A 22,709-nucleotide genomic window follows, 5' to 3' on the forward strand; every position below is an offset into this window, starting at 1 on the left:
TTGAGCTGGAATGCACAGAAACACTGTAATGAGGCATACACTCTCACACCAGCCTCTCTCCCACCTGCTGTGATCCTCATGGATTAGAAAAATATCTGTCATTTGCATAGGGCAGGGTTCCCAAACATTGTCAGTCACCAACCTGTACCTGCTTTATTCACTGACATTCCAACCCAACTAGGTTTCAATGCTCATATTTGTATATACTAGTCATCACAGTTAAAAGTACCCTTACAGGTGTTGTTCAATTATCTCCTTTAAGCTACACACGAGCCTTGTATCTGCTGGTATTACTACGTTCATTCTACAGAGGATGATACTGAGGAAGAAATGATAACTGACTCCCCCAGGGTCACACCGGAGAGGCACACCTGGGACTTTAATGCAACCAACTCAGCACTTTGAGTTTGTGCCATCCTTCCTATTGGCTTGTCATCGGCAAGCCATAGGCTTTTAAGTCATTTTTGTGAAGATTGTGACTTGTGTGAGCCAAGTCATCTGCATTTGCACACCCTCCCACCCTGCCCTCCTTGTGTCCAGAGACATTCCTGGGAGCAGGCAAACTTGGGAGAAGAGGCTTCCCAATCCATGGTGAGAAAACAAAATTTTGTCTTACCTAGTCCTAAAACCTGGTACAGAAACTTGACCTGGTTAATACCACTTTCTCACCAGCTGGTCAAGCCAGACAATTTTAATATACTAAAAAAATACTATAATTGGGCCATACATGATGGAATCCTATTGTCCTTTGCCCTGTGTTTTCTGGAGGAATTATATGCTTACATTTGTCCAGGAATTCCTAACACAGGAACCAAAGAAAGCTCCCTGGGATCCAGCTAACTCACAAAATGAATGCTGCAGAGGAAGGCTGGGGTCATCCTTTGCTTTCATCCTGTTATCAGCGTGACTCATAACCCTACTGTGAAGCAAAGAACCAACACTGCCATGCTACTGAAGCAGTGGTGACACACACAGTTGCAGAAATCCAGTGCCATGTGGGCCTCTTGAGAGTCCACTTAAACACCCGATCATTTCCAAAGGACCACATAACCCTCCTCTAACCCTGCCTGAGGTCACTCTTCTGCTTCGTGGGTCACACCCACAGTGGGTCACACCCATTGTTGCAGTGGGATCTGGTTTACCTGTTAGCCTGCTAGACTGTCTTCTGCACTCCTCCCCTCCCTGTGGCTCCAGCCCAAAGGTAGTGAGCCTACAACCAGGCTGCAGCATGAGATGCAATCACACAAACCCAGAAAATGAAAAATGACATGTAGACCTGAGTCAGGGTCTGATAACTTGTGGGGGTCTCTTCACTCAGCATGTTCTTGCGTCCACGGAAGATGCAACCAAGGCCTGTCAGGTGACGGCTCCTGTGAATGTGATGTTGGCTGGCGGGGGGTGAGATGCGACAGTGGTAAGAGCCAACCTTTTGTATTTAAGATCTGTTCTTGACCTTAATTCTCAGCAGCTACATATTTGTCCTTCTAAAATAAAACAGGTTAGAAACATAATTCATTTTTGCAGCAAAAAAGTATGCAGAACAAAGAAAATCATAAAAGAGGAAATAAAAATCATTAATGCTCCCAAGGCAGGAAAGAACTATTACTGATATTTTGTGCTAGCCTCCCAATACTTTTCTAAGAATACATATGTATATGTTGGTGGTCATAGTCAGTATACTATGTGTAACCACTTCACAATATGCAATGGATAATGGATAATAGTAGATAAAAGTAAGTAAAAAATAGATAATAGTAGGCAAAAAGATGTTTTAATTCCAAACTAATATTCCATTAGATAACTGTAGCCACCAGTTTTCTGCTTTTATAATATCATTTTTGATATTTTACCCCAAAGACATTTTACCCCATGTCTTTGTTGCATTTGTCTTATTAATTTATTTGATTAAATGTCTAGAGATGGGGTTTCTGAATCAGGCTGGTTGGTACTCCTGGAGAAAATTTGCTACTTGTAGCCAAAGTGGACCTTCAGAAGAAACATCAATTTATTCTCCAACCTTCAGGGTCTGTTAGCTGGACTTCTAATTGGAAGAGCCTACTGCTATATGAAAATCAAAGTCATTCAAGATGCTTCCTACCATGAGCCATTTCTAAACAGCAACAAAAATTTAAATGTTACATGTTTGCTTGCTTATAAAAGAATCAAAAACTGGACAGATTAACTAGAATTAATTGGATGGCATACATAAATAAAAGTGGAGAATCAAACCCAGCCAAGGGCCACGCACAACAAACCATTAAGGCTGACAGTCACATTTGAAGGAGGACACTTCTATCAATATATTTGGCCTTGAAATTTAGTTCTAACCTCACTAGAAGCCAAGTACAGAAGGACTTCCATGATCATGTAGTTTAACATATTGTTTAATCTATGGTGTATACCAGTTACTTCCAAGGGAGTCAATCTTCTCTGAGCACAAGTACTAAAAGGAAGCTCTGAAGTGAGATGTAGTGAAAGAGACTGACACAACAACTGCTTCTCTTTTTCAGCCATCACAAAAGACAGCTGCAATGGGACCTGTCACACCAGTGCCAAGTAGGTGCCCCTGGGCCCTTTTTGGGAATGTTGGGAAGAGGATCCTTTCCCCAAAGTGTCCCTTCCAGGCCCACATTTAGACTAGTTTTCTGATATTGTTCCTAGGAATTTGCAATGAATTTAAGTGAGAAACTAAAAATATCTCTGGAGAGGCCTCCATTGGCTGGCAAGATCCAGCCTTGTCAACAAGCTACTGTCTGACTCACCGGGCACGTTGACAAAAATGCCAGTTGTCACTTTCCATACACGCCTGGAGACTTTCACAGAGGCCAAGGCATCAGTGGACTCAACTTCAGCGAGCCTTGCTCACCACCTTAATCGAGTCTTACATCAAGTCTTCGAGAGATGCTTAGTGAATCAATAAACAAGCCACAGTTGGAGTTAGTCCTGCATTCTAAGTCAACTTCAGTCACTTCCACTGAAGCATGCACCTTGAGTCAATTGAGGAGGAGGGAGAGGGAGGGAGGAATCTCATTATAAGAATTATAACTATAAACTATGTTACTTAAAACGAAAGTGTAAATAAAAAATCCTGCTATGCCTCAGTTTATTCATCAATAAATAGGACTCATAGTAAGACTGCCTTGCTATAGCTGTTGAACAGGTTGCTAATGACAGGGAGTAATGTTGAAGGCTCTAGCCTGCTGGCAGCTCCTCTCCTTGGTCCTGAGCTGATGCTGTAGACGCCACTCTGTGGTCATGGCTGCAGGAAACACTGTGGTGGGGTTGCATCAACCATGTGCTGGGCTCCCAAGCCTAACACAGGCCCCCTGGGTGGCTGGTGAGAGCAAGATGCTGAAGATGAAGAAGTGTTGGGAGTCCCATGGAGAGGGGTTGACTGCTTTTCTGTTAACACCATTTGTCCTTCCTCCTCGAAGCTGCCTTCTTAATCCAGATGGCACGGGCTCGTGTAAATGTGCGGCAGGATTCCAAGGAAACGGAACAGTCTGCACAGGCAAGTGAGGAGCGAATTGGCGGGGCTGGGGGATGGGGGGGACATCCAGACTTTGCCTGACTGCTGAGAGAACTGTGCTCTGGATACCTGGTGCCCACAATGGACAGTGACATGTCCTGTCTTGGAGCCAGCGGGGATAGGAATAGCAAGGTGTTTGTGTATGACACATGTTGTTTTGGGGAGGGGCTGGACAATTGCACCTGTTTTTGAGGTACAATCACACTGCAGTCCGAGCAGATTCATAGCATTGACTGCGATGAGCATCATCCAGGCAGCTTCGAAAGCTCCAAACGTGATTGGCCTAGAGCACAGCTGAGGCATCAGAGCTCTGGGGTGGAACAGAGAAGAGTTTGAACCTTAGTCTATCCTCCCTGACCTGCCTGGCTCTCAGGAGGAGTCTTTTCACTTCTCTAAGACACATTAGCTCATTCATAATGAGCTCTCCATACATAACAACAGAGTGACGCACCTGCTACACAGATTCATGGTCATACTCCTCCCTCTTGAATCTAAGCTCTTGTCATTTTTGTTAGCTCAAGTATTTGCACTGGGCACCTTTTTTTTAAATTAAATTTCATTTATTTGAACATCAGAGTGTGTGTGCTATCATCTGCTGGCATACAGAGATATCACTGAAACCATCCCTCCCTCTTCCTCTGCTCCATGATCATCTCTCTTCTGCAGCAATTGATGCCTGTGAGATCAGCAACGGGGGTTGCTCTGCCAAGGCCTACTGTAAAAGGACCACCCCAGGAAGCCGAGTATGCATGTGCAAGGCGGGCTATACGGGTGATGGCATCGTGTGCCTGGGTAAGTGGCTGTTCCCTGACAGTGCAGTGGAAATGGTGGTCAGGTCAGAACCTGTGAACCAACTGTGACATGTAGGCTCCTGTTGCTAGGATCCAACCACCAGGCTCCTTGGCAGTTCACTGGGCAGGAATGCAGGAAGCTATGGGGATGTCCCCCAGGGAGGAAACAGGACTGCAGACAGTCATAATGAAGATGATGGGACTGAAGTTGATTTTGGTGTTTAAAAAAAAAAAAGCTGCATCGTAGTGCATTTTCAGGAATATTTAGAAGACCTCTCATGTATGAAGGCACATAATATCCCAGACTCACTTTGGAAGGGGAGCTGAGGTTGGATGTCGCAGTTCATTGTTGTGTGTCTTTTGTTCCCTTTTTTCTGGGGCAAATTTCAGCCTGAATCTGATCCCTATAACCTTGATGTTGGAGACTATAATTACTTCTCCCACTGGGTTTTTTTTTTTCTTTTCCTTAAAAGATTTACTTGAAAGACCAAGTTACAGAGACAGAGAAGCACAGAGAGATTGGTTTTCCATCTACCAGTTCACCTTCTCTGAATGGCTGCAGTAGCTAGCACTAAGCCATCCAGGACTCCCACGCGAGTGGAGGGGCCTAAGCACTTGGGCCACCTCCTGTTGCTGCCACCGATGCATTAGCAAGGAGCTGGATCAGAAATGGAGCTTCTGGGACATGACCCAGCACCCATATAGCATAGAGGAGGTGATTTTACCCACTATGCTGTAGACCCTGTTCCTGCCAACTGTTTTTCCCTTGGGTGGCTTGCCCTCTCCTAGGGGTTGGCATGGGGAGGCATCTGCTGTTTGGTTTTTTGTTTGTTTGTTTGTTTATTTCATAAGCAAGTTCAGTTTGTGCACTCCCATCCTGACAGCACAAGAAATGTTGCCACATTCAAACCTGAGACCTGGATTTCCATACCTCTCACTCGCACCCATTTGGGGTGTAACTTTTGTCCACTCAGTCAAGGCATTATCTCATTTTTCTCCTGTGTCCTTGCTTTTTCCATGCTGGCTACTAATGGGCAATGAGTGAGGAGACCCTTCAGCACCGAGCAACAGTCACGTCTTCCCCCAAATGTCTCCTAGATGTAGTGTCTGTTGCTGACCCTTCTCTGAGCCCTTCTGTGATGCAATGGTTGTTCACATTCCCAAACCTCTTCACCTGCAGTGCTAGTGGGAAAGGACTCCAAGATGCTCTTACTTCCTGGCCTGGGCTGTGCACACTGCTGTTCACCACCTGCCTGCCCCAGAGGGTCAGGTTTAAACCCCCAGGGGTCAATTTTAAGAATTCACCTCTATTGCCCTCCACTGCTGGGTTCAGTTTGTCATGGAGTTCTGTGAACCTGCCCTCCATGGTCACCTGGCCCTCCCCACTTCCCCACCCCCCACCCTGGAAACTGCCACTAGCAAACAAAGCTTGGCTCTTATACGAGGTTCCTGGCTGTTTGTTTTTAAAGAAATCAACCCGTGTTTGGAGAACAATGGTGGCTGTGACAAGAATGCGGAATGCACTCAGACAGGACCCAACCAGGTGAGCCAGCTGCACTGAGACCCACTAAGAGGACACTCCTGGGGTCTGGACACAGGCCGATGGGAGAGAGGCTGAGAACAGAGCTCTGAGGGGCTGTGACCACAAATAAACACTGCAGGGCAAATAAGAAAAGGAATAGAAAAGCAAGAGTGGCTTTCTGTTCTTTTAAAAAAAATATTTGTTCGAAAGAGAGTTTGAGAAGGATGTGGAGGAACAGATCTTCCGTCTGCTGGTTCACTCCCCCAAATAGCTACAGTGTCTAGAACTGGACCAGGCCAAAATCAGGAGTCAGGAGCTTCTTCCAGGTCTCCCACCTGGGGCATGGGCACAGGGACTTCAGCCATCTTCCTCTGCTTTCCAAGGGGCTCTAGCGGGGAGCTGGATTGGAAGCAGAGCAGCCCAGACTCAAGCATGTGCTCCTATGGGATGTCAGTGTTGCAGGCAGTAGATTAACCTGATATTCCATGATGTTGGGCCCTGGATGCCACTGAGGGTTCCGGGTGGGAAAGGGATGAGAAACAAATACCACAGGCTCTAAGAAGCACCTCGCTTGTCTACAGAATGCTCCCCTTCCTCAAATCGTCCACACACCCCAGGATCCCACACTGTTGTTCTCTGACTTGTGGCTCTTTCAGACATCTGTTAGGTTGCCAGTCAGTCATGTCCTCCCAAGCGCAGCAGCCTTGTAGGCCCCTCTGGAGAGCTGCTTTAGGAAGCGGAAAACATGTGAGATCATCAGTATCGGACAGTGGGGCTCACAGGAGATAGACACAGGCCAGGTAGCTGATGGCTTAAGACCCAAGGTCGGTCTCCCCCAGTCTCAGACACAGTGAACACACCAGGGGGCCAGGCAGGAATCCATGTACCCAAAGCTGGAGGCCACAATTCCATCTCCAGGGAAGGCTCTGTTGGCTTTGTTGAGCTGTTCAGGGACCTCAGTCCCAGGTCCTTCGAAGGGCACATCACACAGGTTCCTGAAGTACCCGAGTGTGGGTGTGTGTGCATGCACATATCATCAGGAAAAACCGCACAGCTCATGGCTGGCTGTCTTAGATGTATTGGGCTTCAGTAGCAGTTTTGTTTCAAACCACCTACGGAGTAGGAGTTGACTCTAAAAGAGTTTATGCCCTGAAGACCTTCAGACATGCACCTGCTGACCTACATGGCAATGATCTCTGACAGCAAGATTTTGGTTGGCAAGGGACAGCAGGTGAGTATCTTGGAGAAGATTTGGGCAGAAGATGGGGACTGTTGTAAAGGAGGAGAAAGAGGAACAGTGAGAATATGTCCCTGCAGCCCAGACTGGCCCAACCAATGAACTCAAGTTCTGAGTAGACATCCCAGCAGGGGCTCCGCTGCTACTCAGCACGCTCTAATGAGAATTAGAAAAACTGCCCCCTGGGAGCAGGTGCACCTTCCTCAGGATACAGAGCCAGTAAACAAAGGGTGGGCTGAACCAGCTGCTCCCAGAGCTGCTCAGAGAGACCCTTCAGACAGTGCACCCTCCCTCCCCCTGAAGCCCCACCTGCTTCCTTAGCTAACCCATGGCCTTGACTGGGCCCTCTTCTTTGCATCTCCTAGTGCTGGTGCCTTTGGGCTCAGCCTGGGCAAAGATAAGCAAGAAATGAGTGTAACTGGGAGTGGGATGAGGCTTCACTTGCTTGCTTCCTTCCTCTCTGAAGCTTCACCTGTCCAAGAGAAGAAGGGAGCACCTAATGGTGAGAAAAGCAAATAATAAATCAGAACACCTTCTTTTTCATAAAAGGAGGTTGTCTTGGCAGCAAAGACAAGACAGTTATGTGGGAGATCCCAGCGCTCGAAGGCAGTGTGCCCAAAGTGCTTAAGAGGACAGTTAATTGTCAGAAAATAGAGATGTCCTTGACACACACACGCTTTTGATATGACCATGACTGTTACAGAGCTCAAGTCAGCGAGCACAGAACTTTCGTGGGAAATGACTATGTTGCCTCTGCTCCTGGCAGGCTGCCTGTAACTGTTTGCCGACATACACAGGAGATGGGAGGGTCTGCACACCCATCAACATCTGCCTAATTGTGAGTATAGCCCTGGTCACACCCTCAGGGCTTCTGGCTGGGGGCCTCCAAGCCCCTCCTGGGGGATGCTTTCTCAGGGCTTCTGGGCTGCAAACATATTTTTTTCTTCATGATCAAATGTAAATGTTGGAGGAAGAAAGGGAATAGACAGTCCCCTAGGCTGCAGGCACCCCAGGGGAGCCAAGGAAGTGCCCTGAAAGCAAGGGTCCTAAGCCAGCTTGGGGGAGTCCCCCAGAGCAGGCCACACAGTCAGAGACGGAAGCAGCCCTGGGAGACTGCTAACCTGAACATCCAGTCTGAAATCTGGTTCCCTAGCCATGATGATTGGATGGTTGAATGCCCATGGCAATTGCCTGTGAATGCTTATTTGTTTTATTTACTTTCAGTGTACCTAATATAGAGGAAGAGAAAGCCCATGAAAAGCTAGCTTTGCAGAATGTCAGTTTTTACCCTCTGGAAGACAGAATGAGCACAGCCAGAAGATGAGTGAGGATGGGGGTCGGGGCGGACGTGGAGAAGGAACTCTGAGGGCTTTAGGAGAGCAAAGGCACTCTGCTGACACTGTGATGGGATAACATGTCATCAAAGATTTGACCCGCAGGACACACAGCATGGCCAGCCTGGGGCTGGAACAACCACACTGACCCATCAGCTCTGACCACGGTACAACACAAAAGGCAAGATGCTAATCAGAAGGGAACCTGGAGGACCTTACAGAGGAGTTTCTATAAACCCAAACTGCTCTAAAAACCAAGTCCTGGCTCATAAATGGTGCCTTTTCCCCATGTCCTCACTTGCAGGAGAGGATGACCAGTCCCTGGGCCTACTTTATCACAAGGGCACTAATACATTTCTGAATCACTTCCAAAAGTTCTACCTCCTAATACCATCACCTTAGGGATTTAGATGGCTCTTAAAACCATAGAGAGTTGGAAGACAAGTTTCAGAACACAGCAAATAACTCAGGCTAGTTGGAGCTAGAGAGTAGGACCAAAAATACATCTCAACACAAACTTGCTTGGCCAATTAACCGCTCTGGTCTCTGATTCCCTCAAACTTTTACCAGAAAAATGGAGGCTGTAGTGAATTTGCGATCTGCAATCAGACCGGAAAAGACAAAAGGACTTGCACTTGCAAGATAAATTACACAGGCGATGGATTTACCTGCCGTGGCAATATCTATCAGGTAAGACAAGATGTGTCTCCACAAAGCAAGCTCTACTTCCCGCTCCAAGCTGAGGATTGAGGTCACTCAGAGAGGTTCGAGATGTTTACTGCACAGCTCTGTTAACCTGTGAGTGGCTGTTTCTACAAAAACTAGCAACGGAAAAAAAAAATCGTGTCTACTCACGGGAATCCATTTGACCTGTGATGGAATGATAAAGATTGACAGAAAGTTCTGGAGCCAGGACCTTCTGCGATTGGATTCATTTTTGCCAGGCAGTGTATTGTGACTTGACGCCTATTATATTAACTCTGTGTGCCTCATATTTAATTTCTCTGAAAGAAAATAATGAAACTGAGGCTATCAATTTGTTATAAGCATTAAATGTGATCATGTATTCAAAAGGACACAGAATACATAGTAAGTCAAAAGTTTTACCATGCTATGGACTGATGTTCATATGAGTGTGTGTGTGCATACATACCTCACTCAGATACCTGCAATGGATATGGAGAACAAGGCAGTAAATACCTTCAGGTTCTTTTTTTGTTTGTTTGTTTGTTTTAGATTTTATTGGAAAGGCAAATATAGAGTGAAGGAGATACAGATCCATCTACTGGCTCACTCCCCCAGATGGCCACAATAGCCAAAGTTAAGCCAAGCTGATCTGAAAACAGGAGACAGGACACTTCTCCAGGTCTCCCACACAGGTGCAGGATCCCAAGTCTTTGGGCCATCCTCCCCTCCTTTCCCAGGCCACAAAGAGAGAGCTTGATGGGAAGTGGAGCAGCCAGGACAGGAACCAGTGCCCATATAGGATGCCAGCACTTACAGGAAGAGAATTCATGCATTTGAGCCATCATGCCAGGCTCTTCCAGGTTCATTATTAAGCCAGAATTTGGTTATTTGGTTTAAAGTAATCCTAGAGCAAACCAAATCTTCCATAAACCTACAACTTATATTTTTAAATATTTCAACGTTTTTAAATATTTGTCCAGCATTTAAAAGGCTCCTAAAACTCAGTTGCCTTTGGAAATGCTTGAGGCTTTCTTTGGTAAATCGAATGGAGATTGCAGAAAGGTTTTGGAACTTTCAAATGTACATCAGTGACAAGCCTGTAAGTGAAGCTCAGAGAAGACCCATAGGAGCAGTTTTCAGCTGAGAGGATACCTGTAACCTAGAAAAATCATCCTGTGATAACTGTGTGTTATTCCTGCATTGAGCAATGAACTTTCTCTTTCTTTATAGGAACTTCCCAGGGACCCAAAAACGTCACAGTTTTTCTTCCAGCTACAGGTAAGAACCGCAGGTAACGCTAGCCTAGGAGCAGACTTTGAAGCTAGATCCAGGACAACCTGTAGCTCTCAGAGTCGAGGAGGGTGGAACAAAGTCTAGGACCTCAGAGTTGTGGAATAGGCTTAAACAATTAGAAGGGAGGAGCTCCCAGCCTGCCACACATTGTATACATAAAGTGAAAAGTTACTCTGTAGCCTGTAAATACGTCTAATTATGGTTCTTTAAAGAAATTAGGAAATATACATTGTATATGAAAAAACTCCCAACAAACCAGTGGGAAAAACAAGTCTTACTGATGATAACTTAGATCCAAAAATGTGGAGTGTGTTCTTTCTGCACAATTCGGCTGTATATCCGAATTCAGATATGCTACACTGAAGAATAAAATGCCTAGAAACTAGGAGAGTCATGGAAAACCAGAAGAAAATATAGGTAACCTAGTTTCTACATAATCTTAGAATTCCAGGAATCTGATCCTAATAAGGAAGGTAATCTTGGCATTTTGTGTGATTATGCCAATCATGAAATATTGGTATGTGGAAGAGCCGCTGGCAAATAACAGCTGCTTCGAGGTGCCAGGATAATGGAATTTTTATTGTCTTCAATAAACTGCATGGATATCTTTAAAATCTTGTGTGTAATGGCATATGTAACTTTTCTAATTAAAAAAAAAAAAGACTTCAACACCAGAGAATCCAGGTTCTATTGGTATCCAGAACTAAAATCTGTATATTCTCAGCCACTTCCCCCCTGCCACCCTTGCTGGTGTGCATCTGAGCACTGCCCACATAGAGTGCATTTATGGTAAGCAAGGTCAATGGTCCCACCTTCTTTCCCGCAGGAGCACTCCATGCGGGAACTGGCTGGACCCGGTCCCTTCACTGTTTTTGCACCTGCATCTACTGCCTTTAATGAGGACCTGTGGGTAAGCATGAAGCAATGGGCAGGAGAAGGAGGTCTGGGGCAAGAGCATAGTTCGGTAGTCTCAAGCTGAACTTGACAATGTGGGCACTCGGGGCAGGGCATTTATGATCAGGTGCAGCCAGCCCGCATTAGTAAACAGGGAGCTCTGTTAGGGAACACGCTCTAAAGGACATTCCTGGACAGCACAGAAGGTTGGCAGAAGTGAACCATCCTCACAGTGATCCAAACCTCCCAGAGATTAGCAAAATAATAATAACAACAAATAAACAGTAGGGTTGGGGAGAGCCTGGGTTAAGGGCACTTAAATAGTTCCTTTTCTTGCAGGAATTATCAGAACCTTTATTACCCTATTCCTCACTAGGGTTCTTCAGTCTGGGTTGCCCATGAGTAATCTTGGTAGCCAGCAGGTGTTGAGGGCCTGTTCTAAGTGCCTGGCCTATGCTAACACAAGTGGTCCACACAGAACTAAGTGCTGCTAATTGTTCTTGTTCCATAGTTGAGGACATTGAAGGAAGTCACTTAGCAAAGATCACATGACAAGCGGGCAGGGGCATGACTTTTTTTTAATCCACTGCCCATACTGCTTCTGTCTACAGATATTTTGGATACCAGTAAAGTACAGGCACAAAAATCATTTTGAAGAATTTGACTGGGCCTGATATTGTGGCATGGGTAATATAAGCATGGTCTGTTCAAACTGTAGTTGTTCCACTTCTAATTTGCCTCCCTGTTAATGCACCTTGCAGAGCAGCCTGAGTTCTTGAACCCCAGTCACCCACATGGGAGACCCAGATGGAGCTCCTGGCTCCTGGCTTCCGTCTGGCCCAACCATCTTGGGGAGCAAACCAGCAGATGGATGATCAACAGATCAACTGATCAATAGATTGATTTTACTCTTCCTCCTGTTATTTTCATCTACCCTTATCGCATAATTCTGACTTTAAGATAGATAGTCTTCAAACAAAAGAATTTGATATTTGATAACTTGCTTTTGAAGCATCAAGAAAGTTATCTTGAAACAATGAGAATTTTGTGGGCTTTTTGTTGTACCCATGTTATGGTCCATATTGTTTCCGTTTTAAATACATTGAGGGGCAGAGAAGAAGATAGACAAGTAGAGTGCTCCCACCTGTTGGTCACTCCACATGCCCACATCAGGGAGGGATGGGGCAGACAAAAGTTAGCCGCCAGGGACTCGATCCAGGTCTGCCATATGGGTCCCAGGAATCCAGCTACTTGATACTTCACTGACTTGATCCAGAGTGGGCATTGGCAGAAAGCTGGGGTTTGGAGTGGAGCCGGAACTTGAAAGCAGGCACTACATAGTGGATATGGGCATCACAGTGTCCACCAAATGTCCACCCCAATGTTGTCAATTTTTTTTTATTTCTGGATAGAGCTGCATGGACTGTCTTCCAATACCAAAGCTTTACATCTGGCCCCATTATTGCCAAGCATAGGCTGTAACCCTGTTGGGTTTCCCAAAATATTTCACAAGAAAATGTGTTTTGGAGGAGCAGCTTACAGGGTTCAAGTCCTATAATCAGTGCTATGAACTGCCAGACCAGAGGGGCTATCATGCGCTTCAACTCTGACACTCTACCAAAAAAGGCAGGGAAGGAACCAGGGCCACTTCCTGCACAGCCTTGACCCTCTCAATCTGACCACAAACCAGCCCAACATGCCAGATCCTACAAGGGGACGGAAGGGTTGGGCAGGGTATATAGGAAAAGAGAGCCAGAGAGAAGATTCTAGCAAAAGGCTCCTGCCTCTGGCTGTAAACTTTACCCTACTTTTTCAGATTAAAGATTGGCACCAGCAGGGCCTGATGCCCCAAGTTCTTCGTTACCACGTGGTTGCCTGCCACCAGCTGCCTCTGGAGAGCCTGAAACAGACTCCAAATGTCACTTCCCTCCAAGGAGAGCCAATTGTTGTCTCCATCTCTCAGGTAAGGCACACCACCTCCAGAAGGCAGCTGCTTTTCTTAGGTCCTCTCTTTCCTGTTCTTTAAATGAATTGCCAGCAATTTTAATTAAAAAAATATGGAATGCTTTTATGTATTGGAATAAATGAATTAAATATTTAATGGGTACTAACTCAACCCTCAAAATAACCCCATATTGTAGATAGTACTATTATCATCCCCAAAATTAGGGAACTGAGTTCAGAAAGGTTAAGTAGCTTACCCAAGGTCACACTGCAAGGAAATATTCAAACTAGAACTCCAAGCAAAGGCAGGGAAGTTCCAGACTACAGGAAGTAGAACTGCATTGGGAGCACTGGTCAGAAACTGGAGAGGGATGGAAGCTTCTGACCCAGGCCACCTGCCCTGGATGGCCTGTCTCCCTGACCACAGAGAAACAAAGGGCAACTGCAAAACTCCTGCGAAGGGAAAGGGGGCTGGGGACAAGGGTGTGGAGCCTGCGTATTAAAGCAGCTTGTGTATTTGATATTTGAGAATCACGTTGAAATGACTGTTTTGGTAATGATCTGTTATTTGCTGTTAACTTCTCCATATGAAAACTGCATTCTTGTTACAGTTTTCTCTTTAAACTCACACAAAAATGTATTCAGGTAACCCAAATCTTTTAGAATTTTTTCCCCCTGATTTGATGTGGGGGTAAAGCTTCTGGGGAAAAGCAATCCTGTGCCTGCTTTTCTTTGTGCTCATTTTCTCTCTCAATTTTCTGGTTAATTACAGGGTGCGGTGTATTTAAATAAAAGGGCAAAGGTCATAGCCAGCGACTTCATCAGTACTAATGGAATCATCCATATCATAGACAAGCTACTGAGTCCCCAAAACCTGCTCGTCACCCCCAGAGATGCCTCAGGACACATCCTGGTAGGTGAAGCTGCTGGCATGCCCTTGGCCCGGAGGCATCCCGAGATGCTAGCCGCTCAGTGCTGAACGTCAGTGGCACCTTGAGAAATATTCATTTTGCTGCTTCCATTGTGGGAATCAGAGAGCTGGGGAGACACAGACTTCCCATTTGCTGCTTCAGTCCCCACCTGAATGCAGCAGAGGGCATGTGGCTGGGGCTGGGGCAGGATCCAAGTCTCCCACGTGAGTAGCAGGCACCTGACCTCTAGTGCTGCCTTCCGGGGGCTGCACTGCAAGAAGCTGCAACCAGGATCTGGAGGCAGGAGTCAGACCTGAGTATTCTCATGGGACATGGGCAGCTTAATGACCAGATTTATTTTAAACCAATAAATAGATTTTATGTGTTTTTCTTGAGTGTCTGCAAAGACAAAATACTCTTGCAAAGACTTGGAATCTATTTAGATGTTATGACAGATTTGACTGATGGCATGATTGATAGATACACAGATTATAATGAAGTAGAAAATGGTAAATAGATACAGTAATAATAGATGAGAGAACTCTTGAACTAAACCTAGAGTAAGGCTCCTCAACAGACAGAAAAGACCATTTTAAGATTTATTTCAACTTGCTAGCATTGGCATTAGCCAACATCCTACATTGCAGATGTCACAATCTACTCTAGCTTACTCAAAAAGAAGTTCTTAAGCTAGCAAGCACATCATCAAGTTTTTTGGAAGGCCAGAGCTCAATTCAAAGTGTTATGCATTCGATAACCACATAGCCCAGGAATACCTGCAAGGAGAGGACATCCAACCCCACTGAGGGGCTACTCTGCCTGTAACTGCTGTGCCCCTGCCACTTGTCTGCAACCTCACCATCCAGGGCACTGGAGAACTGGACAGCAGAGGTTTCTGCCATTGTGCTTGCCAGTCTGCTAGCAATCCCTACCACATCATGCTGCTTCTTCCCACCACCAAGTCTAGCACAAATGCTTCTGCTTGGTGGTTCCTATATCACCTATGGCACTCTAGCTGCAAGGCACTCTGCAAAAATGTAGAACCCAGACTCCTGGCTTCTGTAATGCAGAAACATATGGGCAGAGTTGAAGGGAGTGCTGATGAGCTAGTCTGCCATATCTGCAGTTACCTCGCTGCATCCAGCTTTTGTTAAACTGCTTTGTGAACTGGACAAGCAAAGCTTTCATGCCATTCTTCTCATCTTTGCAGCAAAATATGACAGCGGTGGCAATAAAGCATGGCTACATCAAATTCAGCAACTTGTTACAGGTAAAAGACCCAGGGTAACATTAACTTAGAGAATAGCATGCTTAGGGAAGCTTTGGATTTTGGCTTGGTTTGGTTGTTGTCTTAGAGCTGGCTAGCTGGTGGGTTGGTTGGTTGGTTGGTTGGTTAGTTGATTGGTTGGTTGGTTGGTTGGTTGGTTTACCCTTAGCAAGCAAACGGGCCTCCAGTTTCCACCTGTGTCACCCTTGAACTGTCTGGAGTCCTGAAAAGCAATGAGCAGGGCAAGGAGGGGACTCCACAGAGCGAGTCTCCACCACAAGGCAGAGCTCATTGATGCTTACACCCTTCCAGGAGCTGAATCCTCCTCCTGTTTCAGGACTCCGGTTTGCTGAGTGTCATCTTGGACCCCATTCATACCCCAGTCACTGTCTTCTGGCCCACGGACAAAGCCCTCCAAGCTCTGCCTGCTGAGCAACAGGATTTCTTGTTCAGACAAGACAACAAGGACAGGCTGAAGGAGTATTTGAGCTTCCATGTGATCCGAGATTCCAAGGTACTGAAACACCTCCCTCCTCCCCACCACCCACCACAGCTATGATTTCATTTTTCTTGGTCTCACCTGAGGTCAACTGCGGTCCACAAACATTTAAGGGAAAATTACAGAAACACATCAGTTTTAAACTACAACCATTCAGAGTAGCATGAGGAGCATCTCATACCATGGGCGCGTGCCATTCCTTTGTCCAGCGGATCTCAGCTGTATATGCTATCCACACATCAGTAACTTGGCTGTCTTGGTATTGTGTCATCTCAGTACTTGTCTTCAAGTGACCTTGCTTTACTTAACAATGGCGCTACAGCACAAAAGCAGTGATGCTGGTAATTTTTTTATATTCTTATCATTGTTCTAGTTTACTAATAGCTATCGTTAAGCTCCTACTGTGCCTAAAGGATAAATTGAACTTTATCCTAAGTATGTATAGATAGGAAAAAACATAGTGTTTACGGGTTGAGGGCTCTCTGGAGTCTCAGACACCCATGGGAGATCTTAGACCATTGCTCCCAGGAGTAAGGAAGATGCTTGTATTTTGTTTAAATGCAAAATACTGAGTGCAGAATGACCCAGAAAATAATGTTTCCAAAATCCAGAAACAGCAACCTAGAGCATCTCAGGGTGTCCTTGTCCCCACAATGAGATAAGGATCTCATCATCCCCGCTCCACCACATCCTCCTTAGACTGACCACAGTTAGTTGACTGTTGTAGCATACCACGCTATACTGCGTTCCTTGCACCTGCCAGTACCTGAGGGCATCCTCCCCTCTGGGACTGCAGGCCAGTTCTTCCTATCTCCTAGATCACACAGCAGAATGGTTGCTAATGACAGGCCCCAGGATTTTCCAGATGGATGCTTTCTCCCCTGATTTCCAGAATGTCTAGAAAATTGACTAGTTAATCCTGATGCTATGAGCTGTAAGCCCCTAACCCAGTCCACACAAGAAAAGCAAAAAGCTGGCAGGTGCATGGCAGCCATGCCCTGTCCTCAGTCCAGGATCATGTCTCCCTCTACATGTGAGTCTGTATACTCCACCAATGAAGATGCCCTCCCCTGGGTTCACTCAAGACACCTAGATCAGGTTCCCAGGGATGCTGGAAGAAATTGTCACAAGTTTGGGGGCTTAAAACACCAGATTCGGTCCTCTCACAATTCTGGATGTCAAAGATGCCAGGTTATGCCTTCTGGTGATTGCTGGCTATATCTGCTGTTCTGAGCTTGGGAGCTGAACTCTCCCACTGCCCACCCTTGTTGTCACATGGCTGTCTTCTCCCTGTGTATCTCAGTCATCATGTGGTAGTCTTTTTTTCCTGCATTCCTCTTGCAGCAAGAGCCCATCCTACTTCAGCATTCCCTCACCTTACCTTGTTACACCTGCAATGAACATATTTCTAAATCCAGTCACATTCAGAGGGATCTAAAGGACAAGGCTCCCACACAATCTAGCCAGTAACAGCACCCCAGGCCACACCCCAGCTTCACTTACCCTTCCTCCCATTGGTTTCAGACACATACACAGTATCTCCCAGGGAGGCCCATGCACAGCAGGAGAAACGGAGGCGTGAGTGAAACCCACCCTGGTGCCTACCTGCTGCCTCTTGATCACACCTTCGGTCCTTTTAAAGCTGAAATGCTCACAACCCACAGGAGGATTTTCATCTGACTTCGGCTTGTGGACAGAGCACCATCACATCCCTGTCTGGCCCTGCTGTGCAGCGCTCACATTTCACTGTTTCTCCTGCAGGTCTCAACTGTGGACCTGCCCAGTGCTGCAGCCTGGATGACCCTGCAAGGCTCCAAGCTGAGTGTGAAGTGTGGAGGTGACAGTAACATTGTGAGTGTTTTCCCACGTGAGGCCCTTCCCCAGCCACTGCCCATCATGCAAGTGTTCATGGTCCACCCCCATTGACCACAAACTCACTTCCTCTCGGTGCCTTCAGAGGCATTTTTTCCTGAGAATACAGAAGTGGACATGGAAACCTGCGTGAATTCTGACCAGTACCTGCTGTCCCAGCAGGTGGAAGGAAACCCCCTTACCTTGATAAGAAGAGGCTTCCCCCTGGTTGTCCCACAGATTTCGGAAAGTAGGACAGCGCACTGTGCTTCCATTTTCCCCCCTTTCCAGCCCCACTGGAGCCTACCTGCAGCCCTCTCCTGTCAGTCACAGCCACCTGGGCTCCACCTGCCCAGATGAGCAGCGGGGTCTGTGATGCTCACCTTTCCTGGCTGGTGCCTGAACAATCTCCCTTCCTGTGATTTCATGTGATGAATGGGTCTGATGGGATTAGTTCCACAGCCTAAAATAGAAAAAACCAAAATGACAATGGCTTAAGTAGGTGAGGGTTTATTTTCACATGAAAGAAATGCAGAAGCAGCCAATCCAAATCTGGTGTGGCTGCCCACGGTGGGGCTCCCTCTTTTGCTTTGCAGCACGTGATTAAGGCTGCACTCTCACCTCAGGGTCCAGCATGGCTGCTGGATCACCAACCACCAGGTCCACTTCCTAAGCAAAAGGAAAGGCCAAAAGAATCTATTTCCCAGTTGAAATAATTCACTTCAGGGGGCTTTCCTATAAGTCCCACACACATGCTGCTTTCTGTGGTGTTTGAAATGGCAGCTGTTGTATATACACTTATGTAAGTGTATCTTAATTCCACTTCCCATGAACTTTTTAAAAAATATTTATTTTTATTGGAAAGATCAGATTTATAGAGAGAAGGAGAGACAAAAAGATCTTCTGTCCATTGGTTCACTCCCCAGGTGGCCGCAACAGCCAGGGCTGAGCTGAACTGAAAACAGCAGCTTCTTCTGGGTCTCCCATGTGGGTGCAGAGTCCCAAAGCTTTGGGCCGCCCTCCATGGCCCTCCTAGGCCACAGGCAGGGAGCTGGATGGGAAGTGGAGCAGCCAGGGCATGAACCAGTGCCTATATGGGAGGCCAGTGCTTGCAAGGCAAGGGTTTAGCCACTGAGCCATCATGCCAGGCCCCAGGTGTTGTACTTAGACTGAGTTTGAAGAGTCTTAGCATGCTTTCCTCCCATCTCCTGGAAAGCTATCCCAACACACTCACACTTTAAAGTCACCTGTATTCTCTCAATAAAACAAAGTGGATGTTTACTAAGCAGGATGGCAAGGGTGTACGTATTTTTTTCTCCATGGTAAGGTAGCCTTCCAAGCATTTAGTTTTATTTAGTGCTTTATTTAGTTTTATCTGTACAATAGCCCAAACATCAGGAATCATGAATTATATTCCCAATCAGGGGAATGGGTTGGGAAATTGGACCTCAGAGAAAGTCAGTCCTACCCTGTATAAGTGAACCCCATAAGGCTTTAACCACAGCTTTCTGTTGTTCTTTCCACAGTATCACACTATCTCCCTCCCACCAATGGATGCTATGACTTAACTTTTTCCTTCCCACAGAACTTGCTAAAAGCAAGTTACATCTTGAGGGAAGAATCTAATCCATTTACCCACTGCATGATCTCAGGAAGGAAATTCCAGGATTATTCTCAAGCAGTAAATGAAATAACACATCCAGAGCTCGGCTTAGATAACACTTGCTATATATGTGAAACAGGGAGTATTATTACTGTTATAAAATTCAAGTCCATTAGCTGTATAACCTGGAAAGAAACTTGATGCCAAGTGAGAGAACTTGGTTATTGCACACGAAACAAACCCATCAGCAAGTTTTTCCTGAGTGTCAACAAGGCCACTGCAGCCCCACTCAACACCACACTGCAGGGGCTGCGCTTTGGGAGCAGCAGTGCATCCCAAGGCCCAGGAGTGCAGGCCCCAGGCTGACTTGGTGTCAACACAGACACTGCCACTCACTGGCTGTGTAACACTGGGCACATTACCCAGCTTTGCACTGCCTAGTGTCCTACCAGGAAAATTGGTGCTCATGATAGTAACTACATCCTAGGATTGCAGAGATTAAGAGTTTGCATAGGTAAGGCACTCAGAACAGCACCTGCATATAATATGCGCTGTTTTATAAAGATGAATGAATAGATAGGCTGACTTTCTTTTTGAGCTTTGTTTCGTTTTAGTTCTTTGAGTTTTGTGTGTGCTGGCCACTTTCTGTATGGCCTGGGAAAAGAGAAAGTCTAAGAAAGAATATTGGCTTTCTCTCTCTCTCAGGGCGAACTCTTTCTGAATGGTCAAATGTGCAGAATCGTGCAGCGCGAGCTCTTGTTCGATCTGGGAGTGGCCTATGGCATTGATTGTCTGCTGATGGATTCCACCCTGGGGGGCCGCTGTGACACCTTCAAAACTTTCACTCTCTCAGTAAGTCCAAGCCAAAGAACAACCCCAGTGATCCACTGTGAACTCACTGTGGTATCCCTATGTGGGCCTTGAATACTCACTGTGGTCTCCCTATGTGGGCCTTCAATACTCACTGTGATCTCCCTATGTGGGCCTTGAATACTCACGTGGGCTCCCTATGTGGGCCTTGAATATTTTTGTCCACCTGTCTGCCCACTCATCCATTTACTTCTTCACCATTGAGGACACAGTTCTTAGATACCAATTCTGTGATAGTTTTTCTGCCATTCATTTTACATATCCATCCATTCATTCAACACACACTTTTTAAGCTTCTGTCAGATTAAATCATATGAAACTGCCATACCTGACATTTGAGACCACAAAAATAGTAACTTTATTTGATTCAACTATTTTATAGGCCCCAGCCCTAAATATCTGTATTCATTTACCCATACATTGCTCTCATTACATTGACTGAACTTGGGATCTAAGCTATTCCAGGTGTTTTGTCATTCATGTACCAATTACTATGTCCCACCTCTGAGCCAATTGCTTTGATCAATACTCATCTTAATCCCCACCCCCACCCCCACCCCCCACAAAAATCCAGTCATGGGAAGAGTCATCCACTTCAGTATAGATCAGGAAACTAAGTCTCAGAGAGGTGAAACGGCTTCACACAACAAAGTTTACCATCAATGGATGGCAGTCCCTGATATCTCTTAGACATTCAATAAAGAACCCAAAATTGTCAGAGGAAGAGATGGAAGGGACTGTCCTTTCTGCTATAGATTATGATCTTCTTAAGTTCCAAAGTCTATTCATACACATTGGTTGAATTAATCATTGTCCCCATTCATCATTCATCCTCTGAAGATAAAACAGCAGCAAAAAAAATTACCATCCCTCTCTTATGCATCATAAAATTGAGAATCAAAGGGTACAAGTTATTGACCAAAACTATCCCATCTAATTTAAAATGGAACAGACTCTCACATTCACATTTCTCAGCCACATGGCCCTGTCCTACTGAATGGAGCAATTTTTTTCCTTCAAAAAACTAATACAAAGTGTCGAGGCCCCCAGCAAACCTTTAAAATTCTCCACTATAAACTAATTATTAACCAAAGACATTTTCTTGTGTTTTCCAAGATTCTTGATTTTAAGTGTTTCTTTTCTGTATACCAGGGAGGTTGTGGGAGCTGCCTCAGTACCCCTAAATGTCCATCATGGAGCAAACCAAAGGTAATTATGGATGAAACAAAAATAATGTTTGAAGAGCCAAGGATATTTCATTGCCAGACCTCAACCTCCTGGTGTGTATTTGTGGGAGTCTGTGGGCATGTTGCATAAATGAAATCTATGACATTCCTTAGATAGCCAAGCCAGTGGAGTAGAAGATACACATTCTTAGCCCAGGTAGCCATCAGTCCACTCTTCATCTTCCAGAAACTATAGAAGTAAGCCTAGTAGAAACTCCAATGATAAATATAATTATAGAAATAATGATTACGTTTCAGTAGCTGCTAGCCATATCCCAGGTATTACACTGAACCCTTAGTCATTGTCCCTATCCCTTATGTACTCTTTACATAGGAGAAAAGGAGCCTCGGAGAACGTAAGTAATCCCAGGACCACACAGCTGGTAATGAGCAAAAAGCTGGGATGAAAGCCAACCCAGACTGTCATGTAGAGAAATGGATGAGCCAATGAAGTCTGGAATCCAGTAACTTCTAGCAAGTCATAGCCATCTACTAGTTTTGCCATTTTGAAGAAGCTACTAGAAACTAGCATTATGCCATATCAGGTTAAACCACTACCTGTTAGGCTGACGTCCCATAGTGGCAGCATTGGTATTCCAGCTGTTCCACTTCTGCTCTAGGCTGTCTGCTGATACACCTGGGAAAGCAGCAGAAAACAGCCCAAGGACCCAGCACAGATCTTAAAGATCCAGAAGAGGCTCCTGGCTTCAGCCTGGCCCAGCATGCAGTTTTCAGGAAAAGTAAAGTAGTATAGCCATATATAAGTGGGTGGCTGGTACATAGGAAATTCTCATTCAATATTATTTTCTAAATTATTACAAAGTGAAGCCCTTTCTATTCTACCAATAAAAGCACTAAAAAATACTTCTATGATACAAATTATAACACACTTTCCTTGCTGAGGGTTGAGGATAACTATCCCATCCCTCCGCAAGCAGCCAGATGATTTGTAAATAGCACTGAGTCTCAGCAAGTTCTTCCCTATAAGACTGAGAAAAAAAAAATCTTCCATGGACTTTAATTCTGCCCTCTCCCCCTTCCAGTTGCTTCAACACTAGTAGCCTATCGACTCTCCGAAGAAAGAATTGGCTTCTATATTTTTGTTATTTCTTTAAGAGGCAGAGAGACAAGGATATCTCCGTTCTGCTGGCTCATTTCCCAAATGCCTGCAATACTCGGGGCTGGGTCAGGCTGAAACCAGGACCCAGGATCTCAGTCCAATGTGAACGGCGGGGGTTCAAGCTCTAGAGT

The 22,709-nt window shown here is 45.6% G+C and overlaps 1 protein-coding gene across 1 annotated transcript in view; it reads left to right on the top strand.

Moving 5' to 3' along the window:
• The window catches only part of STAB2 (stabilin 2), a 116,959-nt gene that overhangs the window by 75,622 nt on the left and 18,628 nt on the right, over positions 1–22,709 (top strand). The window contains exons 39-54 of the mRNA XM_040988004.1: positions 1,319–1,414; positions 2,511–2,556; positions 3,435–3,511; positions 4,196–4,321; positions 5,790–5,863; positions 7,846–7,917; positions 8,984–9,103; positions 10,331–10,378; positions 11,220–11,303; positions 13,104–13,250; positions 14,004–14,144; positions 15,353–15,412; positions 15,747–15,923; positions 17,670–17,759; positions 20,068–20,214; positions 21,385–21,441. Of these exons, the coding sequence (XP_040843938.1) occupies positions 1,319–1,414; positions 2,511–2,556; positions 3,435–3,511; positions 4,196–4,321; positions 5,790–5,863; positions 7,846–7,917; positions 8,984–9,103; positions 10,331–10,378; positions 11,220–11,303; positions 13,104–13,250; positions 14,004–14,144; positions 15,353–15,412; positions 15,747–15,923; positions 17,670–17,759; positions 20,068–20,214; positions 21,385–21,441 (1,562 nt within the window). The remainder of the gene's footprint in view (positions 1–1,318; positions 1,415–2,510; positions 2,557–3,434; positions 3,512–4,195; positions 4,322–5,789; positions 5,864–7,845; positions 7,918–8,983; positions 9,104–10,330; positions 10,379–11,219; positions 11,304–13,103; positions 13,251–14,003; positions 14,145–15,352; positions 15,413–15,746; positions 15,924–17,669; positions 17,760–20,067; positions 20,215–21,384; positions 21,442–22,709) is intronic.

This window comes from Ochotona curzoniae, unplaced genomic scaffold (assembly GCF_017591425.1).
Source record: "Ochotona curzoniae isolate NIBS_2020 unplaced genomic scaffold, NIBS_Ocur_1.0 contig_1014, whole genome shotgun sequence".
NCBI lineage: Eukaryota > Metazoa > Chordata > Mammalia > Lagomorpha > Ochotonidae > Ochotona > Ochotona curzoniae.